The 23397-nt window shown below is 39.7% G+C and overlaps 1 protein-coding gene across 4 annotated transcripts in view; it reads left to right on the top strand.

Moving 5' to 3' along the window:
• The first annotated feature begins 20741 nt into the window (after window positions 1-20741).
• The window catches only part of LOC136711964 (kalirin), a 169884-nt gene continuing 167228 nt past the window's right edge, over window positions 20742-23397 (top strand). For 3 of the 4 annotated variants that reach the window (XM_066688573.1, XM_066688572.1, XM_066688571.1), the window contains exon 1: window positions 20742-21741. In XM_066688573.1, coding sequence (XP_066544670.1) covers window positions 21675-21741 — 67 coding nt within the window. In that variant the 5' untranslated portion in view covers window positions 20742-21674. The remainder of the gene's footprint in view (window positions 21742-23397) is intronic. The other variant, XM_066688574.1, reaches the window with a different exon arrangement.

Genomic DNA, 23397 nt, shown 5'->3' with positions numbered 1-23397 from the left:
ACTGGGGTATCTTCATTGTCCAAGCAGGGACCCATAGGAGTCCACAGCATCCTCTGTTTCACCCTCTGTGACATCACAGCCACCCTGGGACCGGGATCGCACCAGAGGGCCTTCAGAAGCTGGGACAACAGCAGTACGAAAAGTCAGCACAAACTCACTGCCTTCAGAAATATAACTCAGCCCAGTGATGAACCCAGTGTCCATCCCACTCAACCTCTTAGCTACCCAATTCAAATAATGTTTGGTTTAACTGGACAAATCAGATAACATTTCCCAGCTTTAAAGCTCAGCCTTTCTGAAAACCTGCTGGATTGCGGCCCTCCAGGACCACACTTGTACACCCCCCCCCCTGCTCTGTAGCTCTCTGTGACTCACCTGGTCTTTACACAGAGGATGATTCAAAATCACTGATCAGTGGAACCTTCTCCAGCAGACTGTTGTGGAGGCTGCTGCACCCACTGCTGCGAGGACAGGAACCAGTGCTGACTCGTGTATGCTCACAGTAAAGTCCAGTGCATACTCCTAGTCTGCCATATTTGCAATAAGATTTATCCCAGGTCTCCAGTGAAGTGATTCCCATAGCAGTATTTCATTTAAATACAATGTGTTTCATAAAGGATTTATATATATATATATATATATATATATATATATATATATATATATATATATATATATATATGCATTCACAAACTAAAATGCACATAGGCATTTTAAAAAGTCAATATTATTATTTATTTATTAGCAGACACCCTTATCCAGGGCGGCATACAAAATAGTGACAAATTAGTTCAAACACAACCAGACATCGCAAAAATATGACTGCTGTAGCTGTATTCCATTGAACAGTTGGAAGTATGTTGGAAAATATTTAAATAAAAGTAAAAGTAAAATAAAAGTCTTAGAAAAAAAATCATATATCTGTGTGTCTATAGTCTCCATGTGAATTTATATTGTGATACAGTGCAATGAAAAACACTGAATGGATAATGGCAAGCAAATGTATGAAAAAGATAGGGAAGAAAGTATGTGTCCAGCACTGGTCCTGCACTTGAACCCTTGAAGCACCGGAGCAGAAAGATGTACATCTGAACTGTGAGTCACAGTGAGGCTTCAAAATATTTACAGCTTGGAAAGGAGGCCTGCTTTCTGCATTAGTTTTACAATTTCTGGTTTATTGTAATTTCTGGGTTTATATTTAAGTATTTACATTGGTATTTATAATTAAAACAGTTTTGGAATTGTGGTTATTTATTTACATTGGTATGCTTATTGTGTGCTTTATTTGGTATTCCTATGAAGGTTACTTGCTGTTAGATTATAATAATTGGTTCAATATAAGAGGAAGGATTTTTCTATGAAATTAACTGAATTATTAAATGGATTTTGACTTTTGCTTCTTGATACTGTGATTGTGTTTTATTGTCCAAATTTCACATAATGTACCCGGGTTTCATCTATTTCTTTAGTAAAGAGAGTTTTTCATAAACTATTTTTTTAATTATTTAACTGGACTGCCCCGGTATAACAAAGGTGTTAGCAGATACACACTCAAACCCGATAGGATTCAATGTGCAAAAAACAACTCAACAACTAAAATAATGACCTTCTGAGAAGATAAACTCACCCCCCTGCCCCAGCGACAACTAATGAATCGTCAGGAAACATCACCCTCTAGGGTCTGACAGTATGCTCCCCACAAACTGCAATAGTAGCCCACTTTAGTAAAATTAACCCCTGATTATTGCATAGGGGGAAACGTGGGGGGAAAAGGATATGAAACAGGGGGCACATCAGCACCCCCCCACCCAGACCTCACTTCATCACATGCCCCCCCACCAACCCCCCCGGACCTCACTTCACTTTCTCCGAAAGGTGGGGGGAAAGGTACTGATTTAGGGGATTTTTAGGACCCCAATGCGCACCTGCTTTACACCAGTGTTTACTGTCTGACATCACAATGGATGCATCACAATGGACGTGTCACAATGGTCTTCCGAACATAAGCATTGTTTAAGGGCCAGCTAATTAATCTGGCTCATTTACCACTTCAACTTATTGAAGGCAGAACTATGCAGCCAAACTCTATTCCAATGACGGGACGCAGGAAGAAAAAGAAAACAGTGAGCTTTTGCTTAATTCATTAATTTCATTAAACTCATGAATTCCTTCCTTAATTGATTTGATGATTCAGTTTTTTCCTTACGTTGTATTAAGAACATAAGAAAGTTTACAATCAAGAGGAGGTCATTCGCAACATCGTGCTCGTTTGGTGTCCATTAATAACTAAGTGATCCAAGGATCCTATGCAGTCTATTTGTAAATGTTCCCAAATGTTCAGCTTCAGCCACATCGCTGGGGAGTTTGTTCCAGATTGTGCCAACTCTCTGTGTGAAGAAGTGTACGAATTGTGTTGAGTAGTTACTAAGTGTTAATCATACTGCACTGTTGTAGTGACTTGTGTAAGTATATTAGTACTGTATGTGCTAGTGAGCTGTGTATTAATGTTACTGTGTTGTAGTGAGCTGTGTGTAAATGATACTGCTCTGTTGCAGTGAGCCGTGTGTGAGTGTGAGCCGATCAACTGGGCCGTCTCCATTGAAAAAAACATTTTTTTATATGCCATTTTACCACCAATCATTTTAATCAGCAACAGCATAAGAAACAAAGAAACAGTGTGGATTTGTGTTGCATTTATATCTGTGGAAATTAAACTAGTTTACTCATACTATGATATGTACCTTAAGTTCCTACGTTGCACTGTTGCTTTTGTCTCTGTATTTTTATTAATATATGTGTTAATTTATTTTGCAGAGTACCCGTCATCATGAAACCCTGGAAGTGCAGGACAGCTCTGGGTATGAAGAATGCCTCAGGGAGATGGTGCACAGCCTTCTGCATCAGCTGTGCCCCATCGCATGTGATCTGGAGCCATGCCCCATCACGTGTGATAAGAGACTCTCCCAAAGGCGTGAGGTGCTGGAGAAGAAGCTGCTGTTGCAGGTGTCTGAGTTGGTAATGAGATCACCCGAGAAGGTAATCTGTCTCCAGAAGCTGAGGATGGCAGGGAAACTGCCAAAGTGTAGCCTAGTGAGCATGGTGGTGACCCCTGTGCTCCGGGAGTTACAGGAGACTGTGACCATCGATCGGCGCCGGCCCGTGGCTGACCTGGAAAGGAGCCCGCTCCTGCAGCAGAAAGTGGCCAGTGCGTTGGCCAGGAGGCTGCTGCCCTGTGACAAAGCCTCCGCCTGCCGCAACGTGGTCTGCAGGCTTGTCCTCATCGCTCAGCTCCTGGATTGGTGTTAAGATTTTAAACCCTAAATAGACCTTGAATCTCCCAAGTCTACCAGAAGACCGTGATATCGAACACACTCTCCCAACCGTGTAAGGGTGGAGCCTGGGTATGGGGTGCCAAACAATCCATAATACATAGGTGTGTAAGTGTTTATTGGTTTGTTTGTGTACCATATTGGTTGCTCACGTGACTCAACTGTTTAGGGCGGGACTAGATAGACTGTAGCAGCAGTGCGAGTTTTGTTCACAAGCATCACATTACTGAATGACTTAACCACGTCATCTGAGCAAGACATTACAGATTACTTTTTAAGTACGGATCACACCATGGCCATGGTTGTCACTTATGGGGCCCCTTTTGTGTCAGACATAATTTAGTGCATGAAAGCACTTTCATGTATGAAATGCCCATTCTTGCACATAAAGAGTATTTTGTCCTACAAAATGCTTATTTTGTGCCTAACAATTTTGTGGAAGCTCCCCGCTCTGGATTCTAACCGTGCACCACAGGCACCCCTCTAAGCGCTCTGCACCGCAGCGGCTCCACCCAGTAGAGCAGGGTGCTCATTCCGGGTCCTGGAGAGCCCCTATCCAGCAGCTTTTAGAGGTCACCCTTGTATCCCCAATTCATAAACATCTGGATGCATTTAATCCTGATCAATGAAGCAGGTGGTGTGTTAAATTCAGTCCTTTAGAAACTGTTGGAGCAATTATACCTGCAGTCCCTTGGTTGACTTGCTTAATTGATTAATGACTCACATGTTTTCCCAGTACTAACAAATTGGTGATTTAGGGTGACTATAAGAGTAAATGGATTGGGGCTCTAAAGAACAGGTCTTCCCTACATGGGAGACTTAACACTGTACTGATTTTCTGAGGGATTATGTCACTTGTAATGTGCTCACATACCACATGAGCCCCATTACATATGCATTATGTCAAAGTTGCATTTCATTTTGTGGACAACATGAAAACCCTCTTTCATTTTGTCCACGAAATGAAAAACATATGTATTGCATGCACAAAAGCTTTCATGCACGAAAGTATGTCTGACACAAACGGCGCTGCGTAAGTGTCAACCATGGACACGTTATGATCAATATGTAATGTCTGTAATGTCTTGCTCAGATGACATGGTTAAGTAATTCAGTTATGTGTTGCTTGAGGACAGAACTCACACTGCTGCTACAGTCTTGATCTCCCTTTGTCCCTCTAGTCCTGCCCTACCCAGTTGTATCACATGAACAACTGATATAGTACACACGCAAAACGATACCAAAGATAGTCAACTCCCCCTTTTCTTCCAGCTTTGATCCGCAATGCATTGGCAGTAACAATGAGTTCCGGTGGCACTTTTTCCCCATCTATAGAATGGAAAACCTGGCTCATTTCATATTCAAAGCTATGTTTATATTTAAAAAAAAAAAGGATTTTGTAACATGATGCACCTGGATTGTAGTACAGACACCCCTTCTTAACACATATGACTTATTTCAATAGTTATGTTTTCACCTGGCCTGACAAGAGTGCTTTATCACCTATGCTGTCGCTATTGGCCAGTGTGACGACGAATTCAGTGACCACTAGGATTCATGTGGCCTGGTGGATGTGCGCATGCGCCAGCAGCAATCCCCACTGTCTGCGTACGGTAGCGCAGGAAACAGGAGCGAGTTTAGTGCTTCTGCCCAGTGCATGGTTGTCTTTGTGCATTTGTACATGCTGAATGCATTGTTTAAAAACAACAGCAACTATATGAATTGTTTATTGACGTGTATATATTAGTTACACTTACTATAGGCTGTAAGTATATGCACTCTTACTATAGGTCATCGAGCTTTATATAAATAGTTAAAGTTGCACTTCTTGGTACTGAAATTATTCTATCTTTGATCTGCTCTTACTGTAATATATATATATATATATATATATATATATTCCTATAAGATACCTGGGTAAGGGTATCTGCCAATTAAAAATGAGAACCTAACGCAACGGATTCATGAAGGTAATTCAATTAAGTCTTGTACGATGTATGTGTATTCTTCACAGACCACAACAAATGCATTGAGACACTCTATTAATTTCTTATTACTACACAAGTAATACCACTTGTAAACGTATGCAGACATCATACACTTCAGCAACGTAAGTGCAGTACGATCTTCTAAATGGTTATTTACTCATTTATTTGTAAGTAATTTAATTCCTGAAAATTTTTCACTACTATCACACACACAGGTGAAGCAATTACAGAAACTTTGAACTTTAAAAGAGATTATAATGGTCAATTATTTGCCATCTGTGTGCATACTCAACCACTTTTGTGACTTTGGTGTGTATTTGGTGTCACTAAGGAAGGGGTCACCATTTTTTCCAGGGGGCACAGTTTCTTACAGCCACTGGAAAATGTGGTGACCCCCCTGTAAATCAAGCAGGAGTTCTCCAAAAATGCCCAAGCTTTTACTGCTAGTGTGTCTCTCTCTTACCTGAATAATCAACAACTTTTTTTTGTGTGATTTTGTGTCAAACATGTTTATTAGAGGAACAAGGAATGAAATATAAAAAGGGATCACAACAGAATTTTTGTCCTTTTCATTCTCCCCACCCCTCCACCCCCCATGGAAGTACATCGACTTTGAGATTTTTCTGTTTCCTGACATGTGCATGCTGACATATATATATGTGTGTGTGTGGATATATATATATAGGCAGGTGTGAAATATGCTGTAAAGTAATTGATGCTGTTTTGAAGGCAAGAAAAATATGGATTTGATAAATTTGTAGATTCTTCTTCTGTTCACTCACTTGGCATTTATTTAATTGAAAAATATAATCTATTAACATGTCTGTTTGAAAGCATTCTTACTTTACAGCGTTTTTTCTCACCTGCCTACACCTTTTTCACAGTACTGTATATATATATACACACATACACACACACACACACATATGTATATATATATATATATATATATATATATATATATATATATATATATATATATATATATATTACTGTGTCAGTAATCACAATGATTACTTGCATTACCGTCCAATTTCAAATCAGTACATCATGAATGTAAAGTAGTTCTCAGTAAATATACAGCAAAACATTAAATTAAACAGAAATGTTTCATTTGTAAAATGAGAGAGTGAAACAGACAAGCTAAATAGATGAGGGTGCGGTTTGGGTAACTCAGTGAGCAATACAGAATGTGTCAGTTTGTGCTCGCTCTGCGCTTGGGATCAACATCGAGAGAAGAGTGAAGTCTCCAGTCTACCAAACACTGAATCATTCCTGGGAAGCCCAATATGCACCCAAACACAATGAGATGTTCCTTGTCCTTGCAGGGAGGGTGGAGACATTTGTACAACCCAGGTGGCCCTCAACCTCTGACCATTGATTTGTATTTTCTCGACACTCCCATTTCAAAACCAAAGAGTAGTGTGGGAAACTGTTGGTATTTTGCATTTGCCCCATAATGCTGAATCCGTGCCATTAAAAACCTCTCCTGTCATTTAAGGTTTTTAAAAAATGCAGAAAGCAGATGTTTAATTTAATAATACAGAAAGACATCAGGGATCCTATAAATAGGATTTGTTTTAACGTACAGCAGAGAGACTTTTTTACTCAAGCATTTTTAAAAGTATCAGTGGATTTCCTATCTTCTGTGTCAAGAGACCAGTGGCTATAACTTTACATGTTCTGAATGGAAGTCATAAATTAGAGACAATTTGACCAGAGCTGTTCAGAAAAGAATGGTAGGTAAGGAATGGCTGAATACAATTATAACTGCAGTTAGGAAAGATATCAATGGCCTAACCTTTTACTTTTTTTTTTTTTTAATGATTTAAGAGCTCAACATTGATAACTCAGTAATGTTCAGACTGTACAATGCACTAGTTAGAGCTCATCTGGATACTGTGGACAGTTCTGGGCTCCACACTTCAAGAAAGATATCGCTGCTCTAGAGGCAGTTCAGAGGAGAGCAACCAGACTTATTCCAGGTCTGAAGGGAATGTCCTACTGAGAGACTGAGGGACCTGAACCTTTTCACCCTGGAACAGAGGAGACTACGTGGGGACTTGATTCAAGTCTTCAAAATCATGAAAGGCATCGACCACATCAAACCAGAGGAGCACCCGGGGACACAAATGGAAATTGGGCTTCAAGACTATCCTCTCGTTTGTAAACTTTCTTATGTTCTTATGTTCTAACTGACATTGATACATTAACTTTTAAGGATTATTCTTGGGGAAACCCAATGGAAAGGTTATGAAAATAGTTGAACACAGAATTTGGCAGTGAAATGATCAGAGAACACGAGGGCACGACTCCTCTGGGATACTGTCACTCTGAGGAACGCACACGCACACGCACACACTCAGGGGAGCAGGGAGACTACATCTCTAAGGTCAAACCTCATATGCCTTACAGCTTTCTAAAAAATAATTTCTATATGCACTATGCAACGCACTATTGTAATTTAACCTGAGGTAAAGGACAAGTACTTTTAGCACTTTAGAAGAATGTCCAGGATGTCTTTGAAATGACATACCTTCTCTATTAACTGGTACTCATACTTCTATAACCCATTAAACATTAGATAAATGTTATCAGCAATTAATATGTGTTTTCTTCCAATAATAAAAACGGTAACAACTAGAAAACAAAAGCTGGTAAGGAAGTTTGAGAAACCTCTTGCACGGTCAATTTGGCTACTTTTCGAAAGATGAATGTGCATATTGGATGGTTTTATCTATGGTTTTAAAATAGAAAAGAAAATACCAATGAACCCAGCAGGCACTGGAGGTCATTTCAACATTGTTTCGTGGTTGAAATCTAGTGGCGACGTGGATCAACATGAATAAAACTAATAAACGTGGTTTTGGCAACGATTCATCATCGAAATATACGTTACTTTCAGGTTGACTAGACGTCGTGACAGTCAACACAATCAAACAGACCCCAGATAAAAACACAATGTCCTCTCAAACAAATGTGTTTCCTCAGACGGTACTTTTTTCATGGGTGTATTTTGAGTGACATGGTAAATAAAACAAGGATATACAGCAATATATATATATATATATATATATATATATATATATATATATATATATATATATATATATATATAGGCTCTAAACTTAAAGCTGGGAAGATTTCTATACTGTTGACTAAATTATAAAACTATACTGTATACTAAATTGATGAAGGTATATAATTATAATTTGAGCACATTCCTCTATAGGTCAAATATTTGTGAGAGTTCGTTAAATACGTCATTAACGGCTTTTTTTTTTTCAAATATTTTACTGGCAACATTGTTTAGTGAAGGATAACAAAATTGTATTATGTGTGCATTAATCAAATGTATTATCAAAATAGTAACTACAAATTAAAATATTTTATAAGTGACCGTTGACGATATTTGAAATCGTTGCATAGTTTTTTTTTTTTTTTACTTTTACTTATATTCAACTGGAGACCTGTATCAAATATATTGGAGAAACTGTGGCTGTGTATAAAAATGCTCTCTAACCATAACTTGCATGGAACTAGTTTTAAAAAGATTGATAGCATTTTTTAAATCTGTTTTTCAGGTGGTTTAATATACACTCTTAGAAATCCTACACATTAATAGTTAATAGTACTATGACACATTTTGTGTTATTTCCTACACAATATTTCAGGGTACTGTCTTTCTTCTAACACATCAAAATAAAGCAATTTCAGCCAAACATCCTGAAGCTGTACAGTGTTTTTTCCTCTACTGTTTTGTATAGTTAACACCAAGAAAGTGTATTTTAGTTTTTTTTTTTCTTCTCCCCCCAGATTAACTCTCTCTCTCTCTCTCTCTCTCTCTCTCTCTCTCTCTCTGTGGTTGTTTGCATTTGCTGATTAATTTGATGTTGAAGGAATGTTGATAATTCGACATTGATTCCATTTGCAAATCCAATCAGTTTGCAATGTATATTCAATGTTGAAATATGACGTCGAAACTACCTTGTTTCTAAAGTATTTTGCCTGCTGGGGAAATAACTTCCACCTGTATGAAAAATATATGTATAACCTGAAACTGTACTAACTGTATAAGGAATATTGAAAGCAAACATTACATGAGACAATTCAAAGATGCATTGTATTGCTAATATACAAGGGAACCAATCAATGTATTTATCATTAAGTATCATCACTCAGATTCATTGAGTTATGCTACATAGTTTACCTGCAATGCCACATTAAGATACATGTTTATGGAGTCCGAGACGGGATCAGATCCAAGATCTCCTTTTTGTTGATATTCATACAAGTCCAAGATGTTTTTCGTCAGATGTGAATTGGGTTTGAGTCCCTTATTGTCCAACTTTAGTTCTGAAACAAGGTTGGCCATACTTCCCTGAAGGCTCCTTTCAAAGCAAACAAAAATTATCAGTGTCAGTGATTATCATAAGCAAGATGGACAGTGGTTTACACAAATCTTTTAAATATTTAGGCTTAAAGATGTACACCAAAACTGATTTAGTTATGGGATAGTGCCATCTAATGACCAGTTTAATACACTGCAAGAACAAGATTATAGAACCCAAAACTGAAGCTGCTTTCAAAGTTGCATTTAGATGTAAATATGCTTATAACCCTTATCATAATTAAACATTTAAATAGATTTCAGGGTATAGCTAAAACTTCTATATTCCCTTGAACCCTCACTAAAGTGTAGTACCGTGCTAGGTGATGCACAGCTGTCATTTGGCTTCATGAGGGTTAGAAATGTAGCTCCTTATAAATAGATGTTGTGTAAAAATAATATATTCTTCATCTGACCTGCTGAGCTCACGCAGTCTGCCCACTTCTGCATCCCGCTGCTGAAGACTTACAGCCAAGATGTGGTTCTCCTTCTCCGAGGCCTCCAATTTAAACTGACAACTCTTCATTTCTGACAAGGCTTCCTCAACATCTGGATACAAAACAACATGAATCTATATACATCTGCTGAAGGAAAAAGCCTAAAAAGGTGGTGAAGCGGGGGAATCATTTACCCATTTTGACCCTAGCTTTGTGGCTATTTAAAAGCAAACGTTACTAGTTACTAGAGAGCTACAAAATTATTTTTTCTTTATATATTTTTGCTTTATTTTGGCCAGCACCTCATGGGAATGAAGACGCTATAGTGCATGGATGCTTTCAAGTTACGCATATATATAAATACCACAATACCACAATAATCGAAAATACCACAATAAACTCTCTCTATATATATATATATATAGACTTCAGTTTTAGAGCATTAGAAAGTAAGAAAGCATGGTAAGGCATAAGGGATTGATCCTTATACTATATACTGCTTCCGACAGATATATGCTATGAGGTTCCAGCCATGGCAAGACTTATACCCTGGCCTCCAGCACCACAGTGCAGCAACCTTACTGTCTGTGCCATATCCAAGTTACTCAACACATCACCAAACTATCCTATATCTGTGAGAAGGGAATCATTTGAGCCTAACTGCATCCTTATTAATGAGTCTTCTTTTATAATATGAGTGTGTGTTTTAATACATATCACAAGTTCATTTTTTACCATGCAATGTACTACATTAACTAAAATATGTTATATGTTCTTATTATCTCATATAATGACTGAGATTCAGAGCATGTGGTCTGTACTGGAAGTACCTGCAAGTGGTGGCATTGTCTGTGATTGACATAGCGTGTGCCCTGTCTCAAGAGCAGCTTTACGTTCAGTGTGGTAGGATGTAAGACCTCATTTATTGTATTGTAAATTGGAATTTGTAAAATGTATTATGCTTTGAATTGATTTGTATTGATCTGATCTGAATTTGTAATGTTTGATGCCTTGTACTGAACTGTATTTTTGCACTTTGTATTGCGCTTATGTTTTGTAAGTCGCCCTGGATGATAAATAAATAAATCAATAAATAAATAAAAATAATAAAATTAGATCTAATGTGTTTGTAAAATATCATAATTTTGTTTTATAAATTTACATTTACAAATCTGAATATAGGTCATAACATACTTCAATCACCAAGTTTCGCATCTGTCCCATTTTTGGCATAAGATGATTGAATGTTGTCTAATAAATCCAATATTTGCTCCAGACCACATGACCTCCATTTTTCTTAAGGGACAACTTCCTATAGATATCTACCACAATACCATGAGTGAGTTTTTGTTCAGTAGTTTTCATCGTATGACCATTTGAAAAATATATGGCAGGTTGTCCAGGCACTTTGTTGTTTGGCCCCCTTATAATCTATCCCTGATCTGTACATAAGCAGCACACAACTGAGATACAGCACACAAAAAGGGGAAAGGAGGGCGCAGACAAGCAACAAGGAGACATTGAAAGTAGGTTGGAATATATTACATTTTATTAGACTTGCTTTGGGAAGAAGGGTCAAAACAGGCATAATTACAAATAGTATACACACAGTTAAGGCAAATTAAAAGTCACTGGGGTATCTTCATTGTCCAAGCAGGGACCCATAGGAGTCCACAGCATCCTCTGTTTCTTACAATAATTCAAGAACAACACAGAACCGGTCACAGACATTACAACTGTGTGGGGGGTTGGGCTATTTCTACGTCTTTTACCCTTGTAAGAATATGCCCAGACAGCCTACGACATCAGGCCGGACCTGACATCCTGTCAGCCCTGTCGGCTTGCTGTCGTTGTCACTATATGTCGGGACAGTCCTGGGCCGGTGTCAGCGACATCCTGAAGGCAGAGCATCACTTTGAGGATTGTGGCCCGAGGATTTATTGCCTCTTCTATTTTATACACCAGCACTGGTTTATATATATATATATATACATATATATATATATATATATACACTCACCTAAAGGATTATTAGGAACACCTGTTCAATTTCTCATTAATGCAATTATCTAACCAACCAATCACATGGCAGTTGCTTCAATGCATTTAGGGGTGTGGTCCTGGTCAAGACAATCTCCTGAACTCCAAACTGAATGTCTGAATGGGAAAGAAAGGTGATTTAAGCAATTTTGAGCGTGGCATGGTTGTTGGTGCCAGACGGGCCGGTCTGAGTATTTCACAATCTGCTCAGTTACTGGGATTTTCACGCACAACCATTTCTAGGGTTTACAAAGAATGGTGTGAAAAGGGAAAAACATCCAGTATGCGGCAGTCCTGTGGGCGAAAATGCCTTGTTGATGCTAGAGGTCAGAGGAGAATGGGCCGACTGATTCAAGCTGATAGAAGAGCAACTTTGACTGAAATAACCACTCGTTACAACCGAGGTATGCAGCAAAGCATTTGTGAAGCCACAACACGTACAACCTTGAGGCGGATGGGCTACAACAGCAGAAGACCCCACCGGGTACCACTCATCTCCACTACAAATAGGAAAAAGAGGCTACAATTTGCACAAGCTCACCAAAATTGGACAGTTGAAGACTGGAAAAATGTTGCCTGGTCTGATGAGTCTCGATTTCTGTTGAGACATTCAGATGGTAGAGTCAGAATTTGGCGTAAACAGAATGAGAACATGGATCCATCATGCCTTGTTACCACTGTGCAGGTTGGTGGTGGTGGTGTAATGGTGTGGGGGATGTTTTCTTGGCACACTTTAGGCCCCTTAGTGCCAATTGGGCATCGTTTAAATGCCACGGCCTACCTGAGCATTGTTTCTGACCATGTCCATCCCTTTATGACCACCATGTACCCATCCTCTGATGGCTACTTCCAGCAGGATAATGCACCATGTCACAAAGGTCGAATCATTTCAAATTGGTTTCTTGAACATGACAATGAGTTCACTGTACTAAACTGGCCCCCACAGTCACCAGATCTCAACCCAATAGAGCATCTTTGGGATGTGGTGGAACGGGAGCTTCGTGCCCTGGATGTGCATCCCACAAATCTCCATCAACTGCAAGATGCTATCCTATCAATATGGGCCAACATTTCTAATGCTTTCAGCACCTTGTTGAATCAATGCCACGTAGAATTAAGGCAGTTCTGAAGGCGAAAGGGGGTCAAACACAGTATTAGTATGGTGTTCCTAATAATCCTTTAGGTGAGTGTATATATATATATATATATATATATATATATATTTTTTTTTTCTATTGCCATTATTATCTTTCTAATTATTGTTGTACATTAAATGTAATAAAATCACAAAGACACGAATGAATAATAAATACGTGAATGTGTTTTCATGTGGGCGTGTCTATGCAAATTAGTCGTCTGTATTCAACCTTCCCGCCTAAATACTCGCTCATCTCTGCGCGTCTTTTGCTCAGACGGCCCCAGAGAAACGACGTTTTTTTGGTAAGTACTTGAGTTTATTTAATTCTTCAATCGCAATTTCATTACACAACACAAAATAAAATTATTTATAGATTTTTGTAGTGTACGTGTATAACTTTAATAAAAAAAAAATAACAAACGTCCCTTACCATACATGGCGGGCTTAAATTGTTGCGAGGAGGTGTATTGTATTGGATGTTTATTTTATTGTCAAGTATATGACGTTTTCAATTCTAACTTTTTTTAAGTTATTAGTGAATTAATATACACATTCACAATATCTGATATGTCTGAGAGTTGAATGAAACGTGGCTAACATTCACATTTAAAAATGCGATAGTTCTCCTTTGAGTACAGCATTGTATTTTTTATATCGGAAATGTGATTATAAAAGTACTCGTTTTTTTCAGTCTTCCTAATACTAAAACGTGTGCAGTGTCTTGACTAACGCATTTCATTAGACTGTGTCTGTTCTCACTCATTGTGGCAGTTCGTGTTTGTTCAGCGTGTGATTCAAACAATTCATTTGTCAAAGTTGTGTATCTATGGATTGCGAGTTTTACCACCAATCTCGAGTAAACATGTAATATCCCCTATCAAATGACAAACATGCAATAAGACGCCTCCGTCGTTTTTTCCCGCCTGCCGTTTTTTCTGTTAGTCGCTTCGCCCGCCTCTACTCGACTTCTCTCTCGCCCTAATCAACGCTAACAGCGGCTGTGCTGCGCCTGCGCCATGGCGCTCTTTACTCAAAGCATGAGCGCAGAAGACAGCACGACAACGAGCGGCGCTGCCCTGCGCCAATGCGCCTGCTTTACACCACTGTTACTGTCTGACGTCACAATGGATGCGTCACTATGGTCTTCCGAACGTAAGCATTGATTAAGGGCCATCTGATTAATCTGGCTCATTCACCACTTCAACTTACTGAAGGCGGAACTATGCAGCCAAACTCTATTCCAATGACAGGATGCAGAAAGAAGAAGAAAACAGTGAGCTTTTGCTAATTCCTTCCTTAATTGATTTGATGATTCAGTTTTTTCCTTACGTTGTATTAAGAACATAAGAAAGTTTACAATCAAGAGGAGGTCATTCGCAACATCGTGCTCGTTTGGTGTCCATTAATAACTAAGTGATCCAAGGATCCTATGCAGTCTATTTGTAAATGTTCCCAAATGTTCAGCTTCAGCCACATCGCTGGGGAGTTTGTTCCAGATTGTGCCAACTCTCTGTGTGAAGAAGTGTACGAATTGTGTTGAGTAGTTACTAAGTGTTAATCATACTGCACTGTTGTAGTGACTTGTGTAAGTATATTAGTACTGTATGTGCTAGTGAGCTGTGTATTAATGTTACTGTGTTGTAGTGAGATGTGTGTAAATGATACTGCTCTGTTGCAGTGAGCCGTGTGTGAGTGTGAGCCGATCAACTGGGCCGTCTCCATTGAAAAAAACATTTTTTTATATGCCATTTTACCACCAATCATTTTAATCAGCAACAGCATAAGAAACAAAGAAACAGTGTGGATTTGTGTTGCATTTATATCTGTGGAAATTAAACTAGTTTACTCATACTATGATATGTACCTTAAGTTCCTACGTTGCACTGTTGCTTTTGTCTCTGTTTTTTTATTTATATATGTGTTAATTTACTTTGCAGAGTACCCGTCATCAAGAAACCCTGGAAGTGCAGGACAGCTCTGGGTATGAAGAATGCCTCAGGGAGATGGTGCACAGCCTTCTGCATCAGCTGTGCCCCATCGCATGTGATCTGGAGCCATGCCCCATCACGTGTGATAAGAGACTCTCTGAAAGGCGCAAGGTGCTGGAGGAGAAGCTGCTGTTGCAGGTGTCTGAGATGGTCACGAGGTCACCAGAGGAGGTCATCTTTCTCCAGAACCTGAGGACGGCAGGGAAATTGCCACTGTGTGGCCTGGTGAGCATGGTGGTGACCCCTGCGCTTCGGGAGTTGCAGGAGACTGTGACCATCGATCGGCGCCGGCCTGTGGGTGACCTGGAAAGGAGCCCGCTCCTGCAGCAGAAAGTGGCCAGTGGGTTGACCAGGAGGCTGCTGCCCTGTAACAAACCCTCCGTCAGCCCCTCCGTGGACTTCAGGCATGCCCTCATCGCTCAGCTCAGATATTGACCACACTCTCCCAACCATGTAAGGGTGGCGCCTGGGTATGTGGTGCCAAACAGTCCATAATACATAGGTTTGTATGTGTTTATTGGTTTGTTTGTCTACCATATTGGTTGCTCACGTGACTCAACTGTTTAGGGGGCGGGACTAGAGGGACAGAGGGAAATCCAGACTGTAGCAGCAGTGCGAGTTTTGTTCTCAAGCATCACATTACTGAATGACTTAACCACAACCTTACAGATTACGTACGGATCACACCATGTCCATGGTTGTCACTTATTGGGTGCCATTTGTGTCAGACAATTTCACAGTATTCTCATTTTGTCCCATGAAATGACCATTTTGTGCACATAAAGAGTATTTTGTCCTACAAAATGCTTATTTCGTGCCTAACAATTTTGTGGAAGAGCCCCTATCCAGCAGCTTTTAGAGGTCACCCTTGTATCCCCAATTCATAAACATCTGGATGCATTTAATCCTGATCAATGAAGCAGGTGGTGTGTTAAATTCAGTCCTTTAGAAACTTGGAGCAATTATCTGAATACCTGCAGTCCCTTGGTTGACTTGCTTAATTGATTAATGATTCGCATGTTTTCCCAGTACTTACGAATTGGTGATTTAGGGTGACTATAAGAGTAAGTGGATTGGGGCTCTCCAGGACCAGGGTTTACCACCCTGCAGTAGAGTGGTAAATCCAATAGAATAGGTCTCCCTACATGGGAGGTTTAACACTGTACTGATTTTCTGAGGGGTTATGTCACTTGTAATGTGCTCACATACCATATGAGCCCCATTACATATGCATTATGTCCACGAACTGAGAACTACATTTCGTGCACAAAATGTAAATGTTGCATTTCATTTTGTGGACTACATGAAAACCGTCTTTCATTTCGTCCACAAAATGAATCACATATATTTTTCCTTTTGTGACGCACAAAATGTGTATTGCATGCACAAAAGCGCTTTCATGCACGAAAGTATGTTTGACACAGACAGTGCTGTGTAAGTGTCAACCATGGACACGGTATGATCAATACTTATAAAGTAATCTGTAATGTCTTGCTCAGATGACATGGTTTTGTCATTCAGTTATGTGATGCTTGAGGACAAAACTCACACTGCTGCTATATTCTTGATTTTCCTCTGTCCCTCTAGTCCTGCCCCACCCAGTTGAGTCACATGAACAACTGATATAGTACACACGCAAAACGATACCAAAGATAGTCAACTCCCCCTTTTCTTCCAGCTTTGATCCGCAATGCATTGGCAGTAACAATGAGTTCCGGTGGCACTTTTTCCCCATCTATAGAATGGAAAACTTGGCTCATTTCATATTCAAAGCTATGTTTATATTTTAAAAAAAAAAGGATTTTGTAACATGATGCACCTGGATTGTAGTACAGACACCCCTTCTTAACACATACGACTTATTTCAATAGTTATGTTTTCACCTGGCCTGACAAGAGTGCTTTATCACCTATGCTGTCGCTATTGGCCAGTGTGACGACGAATTCAGTGACCACTAGGATTCATGTGGCCTGGTGGATGTGCGCATGCGCCAGCAGCAATCCCCACTGTCTGCGTACGGTAGCGCAGGAAACAGGAGCGAGTTTAGTGCTTCTGCCCAGTGCATGGTTGTCTTTGTGCATTTGTACATGCTGAATGCATTGTTTAAAAACAACAGCAACTATATGAATTGTTTATTGACGTGTATATATTAGTTACACTTACTATAGGCTGTAAGTATATGCACTCTTACTATAGGTCATCGAGCTTTATATAAATAGTTAAAGTTGCACTTCTTAGTACTGAAAGTATTCTCTTTGATCTGCTCTTACTGTAATATTTATATATTCCTATAAGATACCCAGGGTATCTGCCATAAAGTGCCATAATATATAAGGTACACGATAATATTGTGTATCAGTCAAACTGAACACTGAACATAATGTAAAACATAGAATATCAAAAGGGGGCGATATTTCTCTATTTTTTTTTTAGTGTAAAATTTGTGACTGAAGTAGTCTTTGTGGCATTGTTCAAATTGTTTTATTTGTCTTTATTAAAATGTCTTTGTCTTGTTTTTCTTATTTTTCTTAATGCTAATGCATTCCAACTGTTTACCTTATTGTCTCCCAGTAGGCTACAAATGCCAACGTTTTTAGATCTTGTGTGATGATGCGTTTGTCCCGACCTCATCACGTACATTAGTGTTTGTAAATGACATCGTGTCCTCTGAGCGCGTCGCATTAAACCCACACTGTCATTCAGAGTGGAGACACTGCTGCACAATTTCAGTTATCATTAGGATTAACAAATGAAGACCCTTACCTTGCGCAAATGGCACCTGCGCAGCTTCTGTGTAGAGCCGTGGGGCAGGACCCTGGAAATACTATCTGTACAATACGGGAATGGAAACTGGTTTGCTGGGTGCTTGTATGTGCGCTTTGCACTTTGGGAATGTATTTTATGCACTGATGTTTTTTTTTTTGCAATGCATTTTTCCTTTGGTTTTCTGGACTGTTTGGGAAAGGTAAACGCTGTAGGGTTGCATGGAGCTCATGTCTCAGGGCTTGAGTTTCGCTGTGTTTGCTCCCAGGCCCCGGGAGCCACATTCAATGGTTGCTCTCATACAGTGCTCTGGACCATTCATGCAGAAGCAGGGGGCACCTAGTGTAATGGCTATTTCTCCTTATCGCAACGATTTAATATGGAGATGTATGACAATAGTCTGTTTGTTTCTTTTTCTTGTCATGTCATGTAGAAATGTTTTTTTAATTACTAATATTGTACTAAAAGCTTAATCATAAGAATTAAGGTTATAGAACATTATTTAGCCATACCTGTATGTTTAGGAAAGTGGACCGGTCCAATCAGGGGCGGAGCTACATGAAGGGTATAAAATAGGCCTTACCTCAATTACTTAATTGAACCTTAATTGAATTAACAATCTGCTTAGATTTTACTTTTAAAATTGTGTAAGAAAATAGTTGTTTCTTCAATACGTTTTTTAATATAATTCTATACTTAAATTAAAACCCCTACTGTTTAAAATAATTAAAAGTCTCTAAATTAATTAATTTTTAGGTCAATTAAGGGTTCAATCAAGTAATTGAGAGCTCAGTTGGAACAAAAAACAGCAGGGTAGGGGGTCCCCCAGGACCGGTTTGGGAACCACTGCTGTAGAGAGTTCAGTTCTGTGTTGTTGAAACCTGTGTAAGGTGGTGGCTGCTCTCAGCCAGTACATTAAATAAGCAAAGTAGGCTTATGGTAGCTGTTCAACTGTTAATGGTGTAAGCCATGAGTTAGTTGTATATGTATGTATATACTTTTTTTTTTGGTTTACTGAAAGCCTAGTTTTACTGGCAAGTTTTTTTTTGATTGATTCATGTGCAAAGGTCCTGTTCCTGGGCTTTCTCATCTAGAAGTTATTGAACAGACCTGATTGCTCAGGTAGACTCATTGAAATAATAAACGTGACAACTTTATTGGTGACAAACTCTGCTCTCCTTGCCACTTATTCCACCATCTTGTCCTGGAAAAAAATAACAAGATAACACAATTCTTATCTTTTGTATCAAGTATATATATATATATATATATATATATATATATATATATATATATATATATATTTGTATCGATCGGGGACCCTCTGGGTCGAGGGTTAAACCCGTGTGGGAACAGGGAGGGTCACGAGGTGCACAGACATTATATATATATAGGGGTACCCCGCTTCTCTCCAGGCAGAAATAGTTAGGAAGTAGTGTTGAGAGTGTGCTTCTGTTAAAAAGCTGTTGCTTTGCAATAAACCTGTTGCAGGAAACCCGACTGTCTTGCATTATTTGTTTTGTGCTGGTGAATCCCCTAAAAATATTACAAAAACTGTACGACAGAGAATCATGGAAAGGTATGCTTGGAATAACAAGAAGATATAAAAAGATGAAAGGATCTGAAAACAAACCAAAATATCTGACATAATTGAAAGAGTGTCAAATTTAAAATGGCAATGGGCTGGACAAAGGTAGATTTAGAATGGATCTGAAGAGATTAAAAAATATCTAGTAGACGACCACATCAAATCTGGCTAGATGAATTAATAAACTTTGCAGGAGAGACATGGAAAAGGGAAGCTATAGCTTGAAGCAAGTGGAAACATCTTGGGCCTTCATCCGGCAGTGGATCGATATAGGCTGACGATGATGCATACACTTCATGCAAAATTGTAAAGTGTGATGTATATGTTAAAGCTACAAAAATGGTCAAGCGTGTATTACTAATATGTATTATTAAAGGCTGTAACTAAGAAACTTCAACTTTCTACTAACAGTACCATCACAATTGTTCTTTTTATCTTTATACGCTGTTATTGTTAAATTATATTTTAATTGTATTCGTTTTATTTATGAAAAACTACCATATTGAGCACTACTTTACTTGATCTAGTCAAGTGTAGAAAAGACTTGATTTCCACACTTTCCAATCAGATAAAAGAAAACAATACATTCCTAGAATTGACGTGACAATATAGCTGCTAGGGGGCGGTAGAGGTCGTGAGCTGAAGGCAAAAAAATCATATTAAAAAACTCCCTTCATTGCCGGTAAGAGGAGAAGAGCTTCATCCTTCAGACGCAGTTTTGTATGACATGGTTGTTCGCTGGGCATAAATCTAGCAGAGGAAAAGCACCGCTATTTCTGGATAGTGGGAATCAAATGGATTACAGCCAGATCCGGTGCCTGCTTTCTTCTCGCCACCCAAGTTACTGTAACTGTTTTATACATGCTGGGCTATTGGTGTGTCTTCTGGTGGGTGAAATGAGCGGGTGATGTGTGCCAAACATGTTTTGCATGACTCATCTGCATGCATACTTGTATTAAAATAACCCTACACATACCATGCATTCCTGAGTCCACGGAGGGGTCAAAACAGGAACAGAGAAACAGGGGGAAAGTAAGTTCACTAACGGGCAATGTCGCATTAAATGGGAGTATTGCAACTGAGGGAAATGACATTTTGTTTCCATCCGAATGCATACAGATGAGTGTGAAACGACTGGTCACACTGTACATGCAATGAAGCCCTACCTACAGATGTAGCGGTTTAATGGGAAGAAGGAGGAAAAAAAAAAAAAAAAAAAGGGGGAGGGAGAAGACGGGGTTGAGTTGGAAGGAGTGGTTGAAAAAGGGTGCGGATAAGTCAGTGCCATTGTCAGAAATAAACACCCCTCTGTCTGCTCTCTGGACACACGCCTGCACACGCTTGCCAGCAGCTCCCCACTACGTCGCTGCAACGTTAGCCGAGTCCTCGCCGGCCACCAAGACAAGACGTTTCAGCCCCGCAGGCGCAAGTGGATCTTTGTTCCGTTTGCAGGGCTCTTGTTCTTGCTCTTAACGACACAACCCGGTTGCACTACTGTTATTGCTGGACCCCAAACCCCCCTGCTTTTGCACCAGTCACTTACATTATGCAGATTTCTATGACATCACTAACAATATACTGCCAAGGTACAGTCCTGAAGCCGAGCGTGTGCTGATGCCTTCCTCCGCGCAGCTCGTCTGCAGGATGCCTGAAATCACATGCGACAGACCCAGCGCCTAATTCCGACGCGACCCGCGACATCCCCGCGATTGCATGTGTCCCTTATGTGTCACATGTGCGCTGCATCGCCCGTGGAGCCGCTGGGAAGAGGAGGGTGACTGCTGAACAATAGGGAGAAATGCAGCGCCGCTCTTTGTAACGACGCGGACGGAAACCCACGAGTGGAGCCCGAACAGCTGCGACCGGGAGCCGGGATATGGAGGGGCTCGGGCTCTGATTTGCAAAGCTACATCACTGGATATACTCCGCGCTTCATTTCGCTGAAATCAACAGGGGGAGAGAGAGAGAGAGAGAGAGAGAGAGAGAGAGAGCCTCCAAAAAAAAAAAAAAAAGATGAATTCAGCCGAAGCTGCCGAGGAAGGACTGAATGATTCGGATACAGATGCGTTTTTTAAAACAGGTAAAGGGGGCTTTTTCTTTCCGTGGGATTGCGATCGCCCAGCACTGCGAGGACATGATTGTGCAGTATCCTGTGTGTGTGGGCAACATCATGTGTGTGCATTGTATACCCCGCCGTATGTACTTGTAATGACCAAAAAACACACTAACCTTCAGCTGTGGGGTTGGGGATAATGTACTTTGTTGCAAGGACGGGGTTATCCTCACTCCTGGGAGACAAAGCTCATTTGGTGCTGTATGAGTGCAGTGTATGGTCTAATTGATGTACATGCACATACATATCCTCGTTTTCGGTGTGTTTGGTATGTGTCTGTGGGTGTTCTTCGATTTTTCTCGCCATTATAGATTGACATTTATAGACAGGGAGTGTCTTGTGAATAATAAAACACACATATCAGGAGAATGTGTACATGGAGGTACTGTCCATGTGTAACTCCAGTAATTCCGTATATTGTCTGTCCAGACGTATGCACGAATCTGCTTTTGTCTTCCATCATGTACACACATATACAGTATATTGGCACACATACATCTATAGGTGCCGTATAACAAGTATAGCAAATGAAGTGTCCAAACTGTTATTCAGTTTGTCTTGCTTGGTATCAATCAGTAAGCTGAGCACGCTTTCATTTTCGGTTATGAATGTATATCAAAGGAACAGGGAGGTTTGCTTGGACCCCCTACTTTCGCACATAATAAAACCTTTAACTGTCACTGCCATTAAAATGGTGAGGAGGATATTCCCTCACCCCGTTACATTGTTACAACATTGTGAAAGCCCAATCACCCTGTTGAGGCGTAGTTCATTAGTATTCTTGGTCTGTGAATTCAGTCATATAAGCAAATGTTTCCATTGTCCAGTTTTATAAGATGGAGCACTATGGATGCAGTGGGCTTAATCCTTGTCCAATCACCCATATGTGTTGGGAAACAAAGGGGAACTTAAATGCCCCTTAAAAAGTGCAATATTCAAAATTCACTCTTGTTACACTTCTTTGGAAGATTTTGGAAGAAAGAAAGTCAAATGTCCAAACCTGACTGGACCCATTGCACATCTGCTCTTTGGTGTGACAGCCGAACCACCAGACAATTGAACACATTTCCAGTTTAGTTGGGATAGGGGCCCTGTGTTCATTAAGATGATTGAACACTCTCTAACCCCCAATGGAGAGTGGTGCCTTAAAACCAGGGTTTTAGCAAGGGTGTCAGTGTGGTCCATATAGGCCCCATTAGTATTGTGTCGGTGGATAAAAAGCAGTTTTAGTGTACGTCAGTTGTATTGCATTCGTTGTTTGTACAGCAGTAAACAGTTTTAACATTTAATACGTTGCATAAACACCGTGCAATTATTTATACACAAATAGTGTTTTTTTTAGTTTTTTTTAATGATGCACAGATAATCGTTTATTGTGGAAGCCGAGCTGGTTCTATCCAGATGTTTATTTGTGTTGTTCTTACAGAGTATAACAAATGGGATGGTATATCTGTCCAGAGAATCCAAAATGTTTTATGAGAGAAAAAATATATACACCACATAGACTCTTTCCAAACGTACGTCTTTCATAGAAAAAAGCAGATCTTCTATTTATATGATAGCATCTTCTTCACAGTAGGCCATATAGATACAGACTTGACGTTTTTATTTTTAATTTTTAAG

The sequence above is a fragment of the Amia ocellicauda genome, chromosome 16 (genome assembly GCF_036373705.1).
Source record: "Amia ocellicauda isolate fAmiCal2 chromosome 16, fAmiCal2.hap1, whole genome shotgun sequence".
NCBI lineage: Eukaryota > Metazoa > Chordata > Actinopteri > Amiiformes > Amiidae > Amia > Amia ocellicauda.
This window is presented reverse-complemented; position numbering and strand designations above follow the sequence as displayed.